Source organism: Maylandia zebra, linkage group LG12 (assembly GCF_041146795.1).
Source record: "Maylandia zebra isolate NMK-2024a linkage group LG12, Mzebra_GT3a, whole genome shotgun sequence".
Lineage (NCBI taxonomy): Eukaryota > Metazoa > Chordata > Actinopteri > Cichliformes > Cichlidae > Maylandia > Maylandia zebra.
Window position 1 is genome coordinate 8,198,230 of NC_135178.1, and position 14,721 is coordinate 8,212,950.

The 14,721-nt window shown below is 41.1% G+C and overlaps 1 protein-coding gene across 2 annotated transcripts in view; it reads right to left on the reverse strand.

The window, feature by feature from the left end:
- Positions 1-6,830: 6,830 nt before the first annotated feature.
- The window catches only part of tacr1a (tachykinin receptor 1a), a 52,832-nt gene continuing 44,941 nt past the window's right edge, over positions 6,831-14,721 (reverse strand). For both annotated transcript variants that reach the window (XM_024804485.2, XM_076890648.1), the window contains one exon: positions 6,831-12,275. In XM_024804485.2, coding sequence (XP_024660253.1) covers positions 11,930-12,275 — 346 coding nt within the window. In that variant the 3' untranslated portion in view covers positions 6,831-11,929. The remainder of the gene's footprint in view (positions 12,276-14,721) is intronic.

Here is a 14,721-nt window from a genome sequence, read left to right on the forward strand (position 1 = left end):
AAGCACAAATTCCCGATGACTTGTAAATTATTCTTTAATTATCCCTTTACATCAAAATTTACACCAAAATTTAGGCAAAAGCACAGATTTAAAACACCTACTGTACATTACACATTAAATGTAACCAAACATAAGGTAGTTAAAACTAGGTAGTAACAGATACACAGTCACCTTATCAGTACTCGCACTGAAAACACATACAAAAGATAAACACTTGTTTTCTGTCTTTTTTAGTAGCGAAACCATGATGGAAACACCAACACAGTGTGGCTGTGTCTGAAAAGTGCTATATCACTACTTACTGTACTTTTCAAATGCATTTCTCAGTTAAAAGTGCAATTTTCAGTCACATATGACCAAAAATACCGGATCAGGTATTTTTTCCACACACACTGCAGTTAGCTCTATATTTAATGCTAAAACGCTGACCTTCAGCTTTAAGACAATTTGAAGACTAAAAGAAAAACCCTGGGTAGCAGTAGACATTGTAGTTTTGTACCCTTTAGGGTGAGGGTGATTCAAATAGCTAAAAGCCAAAAGTTCTCAGTCGATTGGATGTGAATGTAATTGCCCTCAAAGTAAAACTGAGTCAGGAGTTTAAAGCATGATGCTATGCTATATTTTTCGTCATGTCAGCTCATCAGAAAAGGGCCATCATCAACAATGTGTTAATCCTTCTTTGCCATGCTGTGCGGGACACGTGGCTAGCCTCAAACTCTTTTGTTTGTCAGAAAAAATAAATGCTGGAAAAACTGGTAAAAAACAATGTACAGTTTAACTTTTAACTTTTAAAATGAGGCTCTGAATTTGGTGTAGATGTGGATCCGATGTGCATGGTTGTCTGTCTCTCTCTGAACACTTAGCAGCACAAGGCTCATGCAGGCTTCATCAACAAAATTTCACCAATGTGGTAGCTACACAAAAGTGGTGATATAAGTTCTCAGACACAGCCTGGCTTCTCTTTTTTTTTACCACGGGAAAGATATGTGACCATTTATATTGTAACAGGCACTGGTTCTGTAACACACAGAGCACATCTTTCCCCAGAGTCACATCTCCTCCACGGACACAGTTCAACAACATATGCGGCTGTAATGCTCCGCTGTACATTTTGTGGTGTGTTAAATGACTTTACAACACAACACACACACAGACATCACTATGCCATGGTTCAAGGTGAGTTCTCTTTACAGCTTGTACTCAAAGTGTCACATTGAAAAGGAGATTCACAAAAGAGACCACTGGAGAGGTTGGCATTTGTACAATATGAGAAAAACGCTTAAATTCAAAGCAGCAATAAACGTCTCAACACTGACACTGCAGAGGCGGTCACTGAAGTTTTACTTCCAGATGTGATGATTTCTTCTTTTATTCAGGCACATCTGCCACTATGATCTAATTTCCCCTGGTTGTGCAAACATTCTTATAGATAAGATTCATCATAATGAAGTGCACTGTGATTAATATATATATGTAAATGTAAGGCTTCTTGTATGTAAACCCCCCCAAACCACTTGATCACCGATAAGTACACTAATCTGCTCCCACCTTCATGAGCAAACACACTTGAGCATACACAAATGTCACTCTTTTTATTTTATTCCCCCCATTAAGTGAGGAGTCCCACAAGCATTTGCATTGTAAAGTATGTGTGTCTGTGTGTGTGTTTAGATAGTAGCTGTAATTAGCATGATTGGAGAGTGAGGGATGGTTAGAAACACAGGTAGAGATGGTGCTGATGAGGACATTCACCCTACCGTGTAGCCTGCCAGGCGCCTCTCCTCAGCAACAAGCAGGCATCTTTTTGTCTCCATCGCTACAGCTCTCATCAGCAATGGCCGCGTGAGAGCTCTGAGTGTGTGTTGAGAGAGACACTGCGGCGCGCTCGTTTAAGGAGCGCTCGCTGAACAAAGTTGATTACACATTCATTAAAGCCCCGGCCTCTCGTTCACCCACTCCACTTGACCTGTCCAAGTGAGAGGCGGATCAGGGAGCGTACTCTGCATTCAGGACACACTGTGGATTATTTCTGGCTCTGTGCTTATGATTAGGGCACCGCAGTCACATGAAATATAAATAAATAAAAGATGATGATGATGATGATGATGAGATGATAAGATGGGTTTTGAAGTGCAGCCTCCCAGTGCTCACTCCTGCATGCCTCTCTGGCTCAGACAGCTAATGCCACATTATAATGGATACTATGGATTTCTTGCATCCTGTTAGATTTGTGATTTGCCCCATAATTGTGTTTGGAAGGCTTACTTGGGATTTTAATTTAGTTTTCATTTTTACATCGTTAGTTAAACCAAGTTTGCACAACTGAATGGGATCCTCTGCCTACAACTGAGACAGTTCTCTGCACTAAAAAACAAAAGGGAAAAAAAATATTGGATAGTAATTCAGTAAACAGCCAAATCAAATGGACCTCAGACAATCCTTCCAAATGTTTGCAGCACTGTCCTCGTGAGGATCTTGCAATTATAGCCTGAAACGCCTAGCACCAACAAACTGAATCTAACTTATCTTTGAAACTCCTCTGGAGAAGGCCGTCTCTATTAGAAAATCAAATTTCAGCAGGAGCATGCGGAGATTACCTCTTCACGTTTCGGTCCCCTTGCAAGGGAGACAAAAGATTAAAAGATCACAAGGCGGTTGCAGGAAAATTAAACTAATAAATAAACAAGCACACTTCTGTTACACATAAAGGACACATTCTCTGCTCGGGACTTTTACTCTGTGTTGTTTTGCCTCTTCGGATAAAACAAAATAGCCTCACAAATCACTCTTGAAACGAACTGCCCGCAGCTCACAGACGAGTCACAGGGGGTCAGTTTGTATTAAAGGTTATGAGCAACTGTTGCTAATTGGTTTATTTTCCCAATAGTGAGACTCCAGTAGGGACAGGCTAACTGTAGCCACAGGCTGTAACCACTTTGTGCAAGTGGTGCACCTCTGTAGACTGTATATGAAAGATGTAAGTAGACTCCATGTCTGAGAGGTGAAACCTGCAGTCTCTGGGATTTTGCTAACCAGTCTAAGTACCCCTTGGTATGGCTATGTGCATCTACCACTACATAAAACCAACATGTGATGTCTTATCATGCCCAATATTTAGCAAAAATACTGATATACATATTAATATTGATGGAGTATCTATTCCACTCTAACGGCTTTAAAAATATGTTTTTAGCAGGATCTAATAAACTAAACCCTCCTCATAACACTGAATGATCCCCATTGCAGAACAAAAAACCCACAGCACAGGCTGGTTATGGGTAATATGTCCTTGAGATGGTCCTCATTTGTAAACAGAGTAAGAATCTGAGTTGCAGACTTGATCACTTACTGAATGAGCTCATTTGCTTCCAGTATTTTAGCTAAGGAACATTTTCTGCTCACTTCACTCACTCCAAATCATCCAACCAGGGCAGCACACATCAAGGGTGTAGGTCTTGTTTATAAGGTAATCAGGTTACTTTCATCAAATAACATCAGCCATCATGCTCTCATTCACTCCTGGCTAAGTCTGTTTGAGGTTCTTCTCCCAAAATGTAACTATGCTCTTTGGATTGACAATACACCACTGCTACCAGAATACTAAAACACATATTTCATTAAACTTTTATGATAGCATGTGGCATTTGTGGTTATTTCACAAGTTTTTTAAAATTTGCTTTACATTTTCCACATGTTCACCTCAGATGTTGGTGCTGATGAGTGTGAAAATATGACGTTATGAACCTCTGTGCAGAAGATGAATGAATAAAGATTTCCCTGTTCACTGTGAATCTCATGTCATCAGATGTTGCCTACATGTTAGCAGTGCTGTAGTGCAGCGGTCCCCAACCTTTTTTGCGCCACATACCGGTTTAATGTTAGACAATATTTTCACGGACCGGCCTTTAAGGTGTCGCGGATAAATACAACAAAATGAAAAGATACAACCAGATATAAGAATAAATGTGAATTCACTGTGTAATTGTGTAACTTTATTAGCAGCGTCCTCCTGAAATGCACCAACAACACTGAGAGCAACATCCTCCTCTCTGCCCCTTAATGCTCTCTGGTCGCTATGGTAACGCATAAATATTTCTTTCAAATAAGACACACAACTACAACACGGGAGAATCTGTGGCAAGATCTGAAAACTGCTGTTCACAAACGCTGTCCATCTAATCTGACTGAGCTGGAGCTGTTTTGCAAAGAAGAATGGGCAAGGATTTCAGTCTCTAGATGTGCAAAGCTGGTAGAGACAGACCCTAAAAGACTGGCAGCTGTAATTGCAGCAAAAGGTGGTTCTACAAAGACTCAGGGGGCAGAATAATTATGCACACCCCACTTTGCAGTTATTTATTTGTAAAAAATGTTTGGAATCATGTATGATTTTCGTTCCACTTCTCACATGTACCCCACTTTGTATTGGTCTTTCACGTGGAATTCCAATAAAATTGATTCATGTTTGTGGCTGTAATGTGACAAAATGTGGAAAAGTTCGAGGGGGCCGAATACTTTTGCAAGCCACTGTATATGGCAAGCTGTGAGTAACAATGACATGTAAATGTATAAGTTTTATAATGAATTCTTTCACGTATTAGAGATGATCCATCTTTGGGCAGCACGATGAAGCAGTTAGCAGTAGAAATGTTCCTAGCAACTAAATAAACAGTTATTTAAATGAGAGAAATGATGCCTAGTCTAAAATACAGGAAACTGGGCACATTTTAAATCTAGGAAGTTAATAATTGGCCAAACAAATATTTTGTCTGTATTTTAGGAACAATGTGAAATCGTGTTTCAAATGTCACTGAAATGTACTTTGACTTGACTTGAGCACACACAGGCTCAGATTAGTTTGGCTAACCCTAGCAGTGCTAGTGGCCGCAGCCTGGGTTTCTTCCGTCCTAACCCTCCTATTCAGTGCAGAATATGGTCACACCTGGTTTCTGTTGCTTGGTTACATATCTGCTGTCAGTGCTGGCGGTCGGTTGTATTATTGCACCATCTTTGAATGGTACAACAGCACCTGCCATTGTACTTTTATAAAATAAGAATAATACATCCTGCACCTGTGTTGAACCCCATCACCACCACCACAGTCTAAATTTATCCTTGTTAGGGTAACTGGTGATTCTAAATGGCGTGTCGGTGTGAATGTGAGTACCTCACCAGTGGCTGGACAAGCACGATAATTTACGACTCACAGACCAATACCGGATGGTGGCCCGGGGGGTTGGGGACCGCTGCTGTAGTGCACTCTTTAACATACTAGACACACTAGACACTGTATGTATATATGTCTTGTGCTGGACTACATCATTCTTTAAACTTGAAACACTTTAATTCTCAAGGTGAATTTATTTTGCAGCTGCTAGTATCTGATAATGTAAGGAAAGCCAGTTACATGTGAGACATTTCAATATATTGAAGTTTTATGCTTGGCCAATTTAAATGACACAGACTGCTGTCTATGAGAACAGCAGGGATCATGTTCTATTTTGCATAAGAAAAGTCCCAGAGATCATATAACGCTGATTTCTGGCCTTGACCATGCACACAGATATTTCTTCAGATTCTCAGACTCTGTTGATGATATTATGTACTGTAGATGATGAGATAATCAAAGTCTTCACAGCTTTACATTGACAAACATTATTCTGAAATTGTTTCACAGTTGTTTTGCAGACTGGTGAACCTGTGTGCATCTTTACTTCTGAGGAACTCTGAAGTCATGTTACTGACTTGCTGTCAATTAACCTAATTAGTTGCAAAATATTCCTCCAGCTGATTTTCACACTGCTTATCTTTTCAACCTTTTGTTGCCATCATCCCAACTGTATTTAAAAAAAATATGTTGCTGTCATCAAATTCAAAACAAATTTTCAGGCAATAAAGGCAAGTAAAATAAGTGTTTAAACTATTGAATATATTTGACATTTTACACAGCTTTCCAATTCTCTTTTGTCCTGTCTTCCTTTCCTCCCCCCAACTAGATGCAGCAGATGGCTGTCGGAGGTTGCTACATAAATAAAACTGAACTGAATTGAAATGAAATGAATTCGTTACTTTAGTTGACTCAACAGAGAAACACAATACTTGCAGCTGCAAATTGTAGTTATATCAATTTCCAGAGTGATTTCCAGTTCTTTTTCACTCAGACATGGCAGACTGAGGCCAATTAGTCAACTGATATAATGTTGAGACAGATATTTAGATATTTCAGATATTTAGGCATGGTGACTAAAATTGGCCATTATTTCTTAAAATTCAATTGAATTTTTTTTTTCTATTGTGCCAAATCCCTTTAACAGTCACCTCAAAGCCCTTTATATCGTAAGAAAAAGACTATGATAATACAAGCGTGTCATCATTTGGATTTACATTTCTTTCAGTCTAAACATTGCAAGTTTATCACATGACATTTTCTTTAGTGAGAAATAACTGTGCCTGTACTGATCAGATGTAGACACTCCGTGTTGATTCTGTAAATACAGTGGCTTGATAAAGTATTTGGCCCTCTTGAACTTTTCCACATTTTGTCACATTACAGCCACAAACATGAATCAATTTTATTGGAATTCCACGTGAAAGACCAACACAAAGTGGTGTACACGTGAGAAGTGGAACGAAAATCATACATGATTCCAAACATTTTCTACAAATAAATAACTGCAAAGTGAGGTGTGCGTAATTATTCAGCCCCCTAAGTCAATACTTTGTAGAACCACCTTTTGCTGCAATTACAGCTGCCAGTCTTTTAGGGTATGTCTCTACCAGCTTTGCACATATAGAGACTGAAATCCTTGCACATTCTTCTTTGCAAAACAGCTCCAGCTCAGTCAGATTAGATGGACAGCGTTTGTGAACAGCAGTTTTCAGATCTTGCCACAGATTCTCGATTGGATTTAGACACCAGACAGGTCAGGGATAAAGTTATTGAGAAATTTAAAGCAGGCTTAGGCTACAAAAAGATTTCCCAAGCCTTGAACATCCCACGGAGCACTGTTCAAGCGATCCTTCAGAAATGGAAGGAGTATGGCACAACTGTAAACCTACCAAGACAAGGCCGTCCGCCTAAACTCACAGGCCGAACAAGGAGAGCGCTGATCAGAAATGCAGCCAAGAGGCCCATGGTGAATCTGTCCATAGGACAACTATTAGTCGTGCACTGCACAAAGTTGGCCTTTATGGAAGAGTGGCAAGAAGAAAGCCATTGTTAACAAAAAACCACAAGTCCTGTTTGCAGTTTGCCACAAGCAATGTGGGGGACACAGCAAACATGTGGAAGAAGGTGCTCTGGTCAGATGAGACCAAAATGGAACTTTTTGGCCAAAATGCAAAACGCTATGTGTGGTGGAAAAGTAACACTGCACATCACTCTGAACACACCATCCCCACTGTCAAATATGGTGGTGGCAGCAGCATCTCTTCAGCAGGTGCTTCTCTTCAGCAGGGACAGGGAAGCTGGTCAGAGTTGATGGGAAGATGGATGGAGCCAAATACAGGGCAATCCTGGAAGAAAACCTCTTGGAGTCTGCAAAAGACTTGAGACTGGGGCGGAGCTTCAACTTCCAGCAGGACAACGACCCTAAACATAAAGCCAGGGCAACAATGGAACGGTTTAAAACAAAACATATCCATGTGTTCGAATGGCCCAGTCAAAGTCCAGATCTAAATCCAATCGAGAATCTGTGGCAAGATCTGAAAACTGCTGTTCACAAACGCTGTCCATCTAATCTGACTGAGCTGGAGCTGTTTTGCAAAGAAGAATGGGCAAGAATTTCAGTCTCTAGATGTGCAAAGCTGGTAGAGACAGACCCTAAAAGACTGGCAGCTGTAATTGCAGCAAAAGGTGGTTCTACAAAGACTCAGGGGGCAGAATAATTATGCACACCCCACTTTGCAGTTATTTATTTGTAAAAAATGTTTGGAATCATGTATGATTTTCGTTCCACTTCTCACATGTACCCCACTTTGTATTGGTCTTTCACGTGGAATTCCAATAAAATTGATTCATGTTTGTGGCTGTAATGTGACAAAATGTGGAAAAGTTCGAGGGGGCCGAATACTTTTGCAAGCCACTGTATATGGCAAGCTGTGAGTAACAATGACATGTAAATGTATAAGTTTTATAATGAATTCTTTCACGTATTAGAGATGATCCATCTTTGGGCAGCACGATGAAGCAGTTAGCAGTAGAAATGTTCCTAGCAACTAAATAAACAGTTATTTAAATGAGAGAAATGATGCCTAGTCTAAAATACAGGAAACTGGGCACATTTTAAATCTAGGAAGTTAATAATTGGCCAAACAAATATTTTGTCTGTATTTTAGGAACAATGTGAAATCGTGTTTCAAATGTCACTGAAATGTACTTTGACTTGACTTGAGCACACACAGGCTCAGATTAGTTTGGCTAACCCTAGCAGTGCTAGCGGCCGCAGCCTGGGTTTCTTCCGTCCTAACCCTCCTATTCAGTGCAGAATATGGTCACACCTGGTTTCTGTTGCTTGGTTACATATCTGCTGTCAGTGCTGGCGGTCGGTTGTATTATTGCACCATCTTTGAATGGTACAACAGCACCTGCCATTGTACTTTTATAAAATAAGAATAATACATCCTGCACCTGTGTTGAACCCCATCACCACCACCACAGTCTAAATTTATCCTTGTTAGGGTAACTGGTGATTCTAAATGGCGTGTCGGTGTGAATGTGAGTACCTCACCAGTGGCTGGACAAGCACGATAATTTAATGGAAAGCTATCCTTCTTTGAATTTTCTTTCTTTTGAGTAGATTTACTAGACTGTCACTCAACATGGCTGTCCGGTATGTGTATATGAAATCTCAAAGCTATTATTCTGATGGTCTTATCACTCAACCGATGCACCTGTCTAGCTATGTTGCGTTTATTACTAGCTGCATTGCCACGGTGAAACATTGGAATGTTAACTCGGGTGATGACACGTCTGGTATTTGCCTTTCATTTTCCCTCCCCGCACTGAATGTGACCTTCTGTTATTCGTGCACAGTGTCCATGTTAAATGCTGTATGGTTCACTGTCAACAAGACAATGCACTGAAATTGCGATAGAATTTATTGAATCTAATGTAGTTATGTTGCTTCACAACTGCTTCTCACTTTCATGTCAGCTGACACTGGAATTTATAACAACAGGCCTTGTGTGCCGAGAATAGACCAACAATCAGGGGGGAGCATATGAGCGGTATGTGCGTCTGTACGAAAATCATTGATGGGTGTCAGCAGGTGATCACTCTCTTGTCATGTGTGCACGTGTTGTGTGCACACACTGAAAACAATATCCATCTTGGAACTATATTTAACCAAGGGCTGCTGCATACTGTGTTCAGTATGTGATAGCAGTGAATTGATTCTCAGTGCAAAGCAAGTAAAAAAAAAAATGCCAATAACGGTTTACTTACTTTCAGTTTTTAAAAAAATCACTGAAATACTTCAAATGGATTCAGTCTTTCTTGCTTTGTGTGTTCTTGTCTGATAAGCGATAGCTCTGCAGTGCTGTGGATGTGCGTATCTGAGGCTGTGTGTTCGCTCTGCATCCAGCAAATATGTAAATTGTTGTGAATTTAGCTGTTAAGCACACTGCAGAATATCTGTATACAAATATCCTGCAGTGTGAACTCTTTCACAGATATAGCAGCAAGAAAACATCTTAAAATTTCATTACAGTTGTTAAAAGTATTTACAGTTTTTCTACTGTGAGAACAGTGTCACCATAGGTTTGCACCTCACTGCAATTTGTTATTACAGCAGTTGTTTATAGACATTTGAGTGTTTACTACTGTAGGAGGTAATGACAGTTTGTCCCTGTGGGCTTTTCATTTCAATTTTATTTATATAGTGACACATCACAACAACAGTTCCCTCAAGGCGCTTTTTATTATAAGGTAATGACCCTACAATAATACAAAAGAAAAGAAAAGAAAAAAAGAAAACCCTGACCACTTCCCATTATTTGGAAGGAAAAAGGAAAAACCTTTTAACAGGAAGAAACCTCTAGCAGAATCTGTCTCCTGGAAGAGTGGCCGTCTGTCGCGATTATTAGAGGTCAGGGGGGAAGACACGACAAAGAGAGCCAGAGATGAATAATAACTAATAATTAAATGCAGAGAGATGTATAAACACATAGTGAGTGGAGAAGGTGATTGAATGTGCAAAACCCACGTAATGTACCTGATCGAGCCCTAACTATATGCTTTATCGAAAAGGAAAATTTTGTTTTTATGTCTTTTTGGGTTTTGTTTAGTGTGTGTGTCTTTTTGTTTTGTTTCAGACATTATGAAAAGCAGCAAGGCACATCACTGCACATTAAAGAGCCACAGGTAACAAGCTGCACATCCAAGGACAAAAAGTCTGCAAAGAACTTTAAACCTGATACTAACTTGTGTCCTGTTGTAGCTGGATTACATTTTGGACTGACAGCTTAAACAGTATTTGAAACAACTGTCCAGTGACACCTCATGCAAAGGAAGTTAAAGTTCACTTCGCCCATCTTAACAATGGAGCCTACCCATATAATGTACCAGATTCAGCCCAAAACAGTGTAGGGAGAAAACGATAAAGCTAACATAGAAATACAAGAAAATAAAAGACCATAACAGACAAAGTGAAACTAAAGTGGTTTGCTGGATTACCCCAGGGAATGTCCAGAACTGAAAGCCCAATAAATCTGATTTTAAGGTGAACAATTGCTTGAAAAGATCATTTTATGTTGGTGCCAGCTACAAAAAAGTTTTTTAAAAAATGTTTTACACTCTGAAAGCAGTGCCTGTCTTTCAGTTCACCAATGAATCGTTATGTATCTGATGGAGGAGGAGCATGTTAAACAGACTAAAATAATGTACTGGTTCTGCAGAACACTCGATCATTTCTTTTCCAGATTGTGTTGAACAGATTTAATGGTGGGCTCACATCATTTAAGGGTTCATATTGGGCATGTGGGGTTTTTAGCTAAATGTTTGCCTTCTCTTGAAACAGCAGCCTCTTTAGCATCTGAAGCGCCTCTGTTTTTCAGAAATGGTGCTGCCAGCTGCTGAAGTGAATGCGTAGCCTGATGACGGGGGAGTCCTACACTGCTGGTGTTTATGCTGATTGCCAGAACTTTTCAGCAACACCTGCAGAGGATCTTTTGAGCACTTCTTCAATCAGACAGGCGCTTGCTCTGCATGTTGAACTGCTCATGAAGTCCTGCTCAGTGAGACAGAGCTGGCAAGTTCAGAGTAGATTTTCCTTTGTTGTTTACAGTTTTTATCTCCCCTTGTGGGAGACCCTTTGAACTAAAATCCCACATCTGCCTGTGTTTCAGTGTCTGTTAGAGAACTCCTGTGTAAAACAGGTTGCCTTCACTTTTTTCAAAACTTTGTCTCTTCGGAGAAAACCCCTCTGTTAAAAGGAGAAGCCGCCGTTTTTACAGCAGTGTATTGGCATCGTGTGACAGCTTCACTCTAAAATAGACTGTGAGAAGTCACACAGCCTGCGTGATCGAGCATGTGTGAACCTGAGATGACTGGGGTGACATGCAGAAGCTGTGAGCAATGGAGGCGCTAGCGTCGGCTTCAGTTTAGCTTTTTGAAACTGACATGTGCTCTTGTTGTTGAAGCTCGAGCCATTCTGGCACCTGACAAATCCTACGAATGCCAGCTGACCATTAGCTCTGAATTGGATAACTAAGTGAAACTACAGTTCTGTGAACAGGGACAATATTTCCCAGCATTGCATTCCAGCAAAATGGAAATGGAAATGTGTTCATTAAAAACTCACATTCACCAGCAGACAAACTCACATATTCCTGCTGTACTTTTCATAAACACATGCAGGCAAAAGCAGCAACGTGATCGCTCAACTTACATTCTTTTCCTGCTGTCCAGCAAAATGCTGCCTGCACTTGAAGTCTATTCCTCCAGGTTGCTACTGGAGTAGAAACTCGACATCTCTGATACTGTTTTGGAGACACTCCAGGATGATGAACCATTTGAGGTGAGGTCCAGGGAGGAGCTGTGTGGTCTGGCCTCAACCACAGCCCCGCCAGGCCCTGGGCCTCCTATAACTTTCACCTTGGGCTGCTCTACATCGTCCCCAACCTGTAGAATAGTAGACACGGTGGTCTCCATCCTGCTGGCCTTGTAAACACTTGTCTGGGTCTGAAGATAGCGGGTGGACTTGAGTTCGAGGCCTTCATAGGAGCCTTGAGGGACGCAGGGGCAGCAGTGGAATGCTTGTTTAAAACCAGCTCGAAACCTGTGGAGGAAATACACAAATAAATCTGTTCTCCTGTGATTTGGCTGCACGATGACTCAGAGGTTTACACTGTTGCTTCACCCCAAGAGAACCCTGGGTTCAAACCTGGATAGCCCCCTTTCCCTTATTGACATCTATCATCCCCTCATAAATAAAATCATCATTTACAAACTGCATTCTTTACTCTGGTGATCTCTGCCTAATATTAAAATTTGTTTAATAATCTAAAACATGTTAATGTGAAAAAAATAACAAATCAAAACCCTGAAATCTATTATCTGCTATTTTGTTTTAATGTCTGACCAGGAGTGACAACTTGGGAAAGTTACAAAAGAAGATGACAAACATACAAAACTATCACCAGTTTAGCTCTGCAGAGTTTTTTCATCTTCAGCTAACTGTTTGCAAATGGCCTGGTTTTGTTTGATCCCTGTGTGTGGATGAAGCCAGGAGTACAGTGCCAGGCAGTGGCAGCACAGTAAGCAGGGTGGTGTTATAACTGAGACACTCAGAGTCAAACTGGTGTTGTAACTATTCAACGTTACCTCTCTGTGAAGCCCCAGTAAAAACTCAGTGAAGCATTTAGCAGCTAAAGAGATATTTCCACACAGGAGTTGGTTAGAGAGTGAATATTAGACCTAAATTGGTCAGATGGACTGAGAAACAGCTCTAAATAGAAGCTAATGAAGCTCTCTGTGGATTCTGGTTGTGTAAACAGAACGGTGACACATTACTCATTCCAACTTTATAATGAAATTTGTGTAGCTTGTTGTACAGCCTCCAAGTAAACAAAAAGTCATTTAATGCAGGTTTAAAGGACACAGCTGGTTCATTTTTTCCTCATCTTCTTACTGGTAAACTACAGTACAACAATAACATCCATCCATGAAACCCATATGCTCTAGATATTTTAAATGTAAAGGAAACTGTAAATCTGAGTTATTAACATTATATCTGTGGTGCAATTGTATGCCAAAGACACTAGAACATCATGTGTGTGTACAAACAAAAGATCATCTGTCAATGGCACTTCGGGCATGAAGCTAACAGCAGATGTAAAACTGTAACAGTTTAACACACATGCGCAGTGAACGTCCAAATGTTACTGTTCATTAACACATTTGCAGGTGTTACAAAAAAGACTAAAAATAAATCAAAACACTGACAGAAGACACGATGGAAGTATTTTGCAATTTAGATGAGAAAAGCCTGACATGAAACATCTTCAGTAGACAAACACAACCAAATGTGAAGCCAAGACAGAGAGAGAAGAATGAAGGGAAAGGCAACATGTCTGTCGCTGAGAGCGAGCGATAAGAAAGAGACTGATAAAAAAACACTCACATTGGTTATGCATATGAGCTCAGGGAGACAAAAACCACCAGTGACTAAATCAGAATCAGAGAATCAGAAAGGGGTTTATTGCCAAATGTTGAGCAGGTTTAAAAACATTAGGAAATTGCTGCGGTGCTTCAGTGCAAACATAGTGTCATAAAAATATAAAAATAAGAATAAGAATTAAAAGTGCTACATAGAAAGATATATACATGAGTGCAGGTGGTGATCAGTGCCAAACATGGAATGATGCAGTGACACAGCGTAGGGTCATGTGATAGTGGCGGGGACAGTCATATGGTTATTGTTCATGTGTCCAACAGCAGAGGGGAAGAAACTGTTCTTATGGCGAGAGGTTCTGGTGCGAATGGACCGGAGCCTCCTGCCTGAGGGGAGCAGGTCAAACAGACTGTGTCCAGGGTGAGAAGGGTCAGCTGAGATCCGAGCTGCACGCCGCAATGTCCTGGAGGTGTACAGGTCCTGCAGAGATGGGAGTCTGCAGCCAATCACCTTCTCAGCAGAGCGCACAACACGCTGCAGTCTCTGTTTGTCCCTGATAGTGGCTCCAGCGTACCACACGGTGATGGAGGAGGTGACGATGGACTCGATGATAGCAGTGTAGAATTGCATCATCGTCCGTGTTGGCAGGTTGAATTTCTTCAGCTGCCTCAGGAAGTACATCCTCTGCTGGGCTTTCTTGATGACGGAGGTGATGGTGTGCTCCCACTTCAGGTCCTGGGTGATGGTGGTACCCAGGAAGCGGAATGAGTCCACAGAGGTGATGGGGGTGTCAGTCAGGATGATGGGGGGGAGTGGGGCTGTGTGCTTCCTGAAGTCCACAATAATCTCCACTGTCTTCTGGGCATTCAGCACCAGGTTGTTGTGGCTGCACCAGGACACCAGACGTTCAACCTCTCTCCTGTAGGCAGACTCATCCCCGTCCGAGATGAGTCCAATAACGGTGGTGTCATCTGCAAACTTGATTAGCTTGACAGACTGGTGGGTGGAGGTGCAGCAGTTGGTGTACAGGGAGAAGAGCAGAGGAGAAAGAACACAGCCCTGAGGGGAGCCGGTGCTGATGGTCCGGGAGTCTGAGACATTCTTTCCCAGC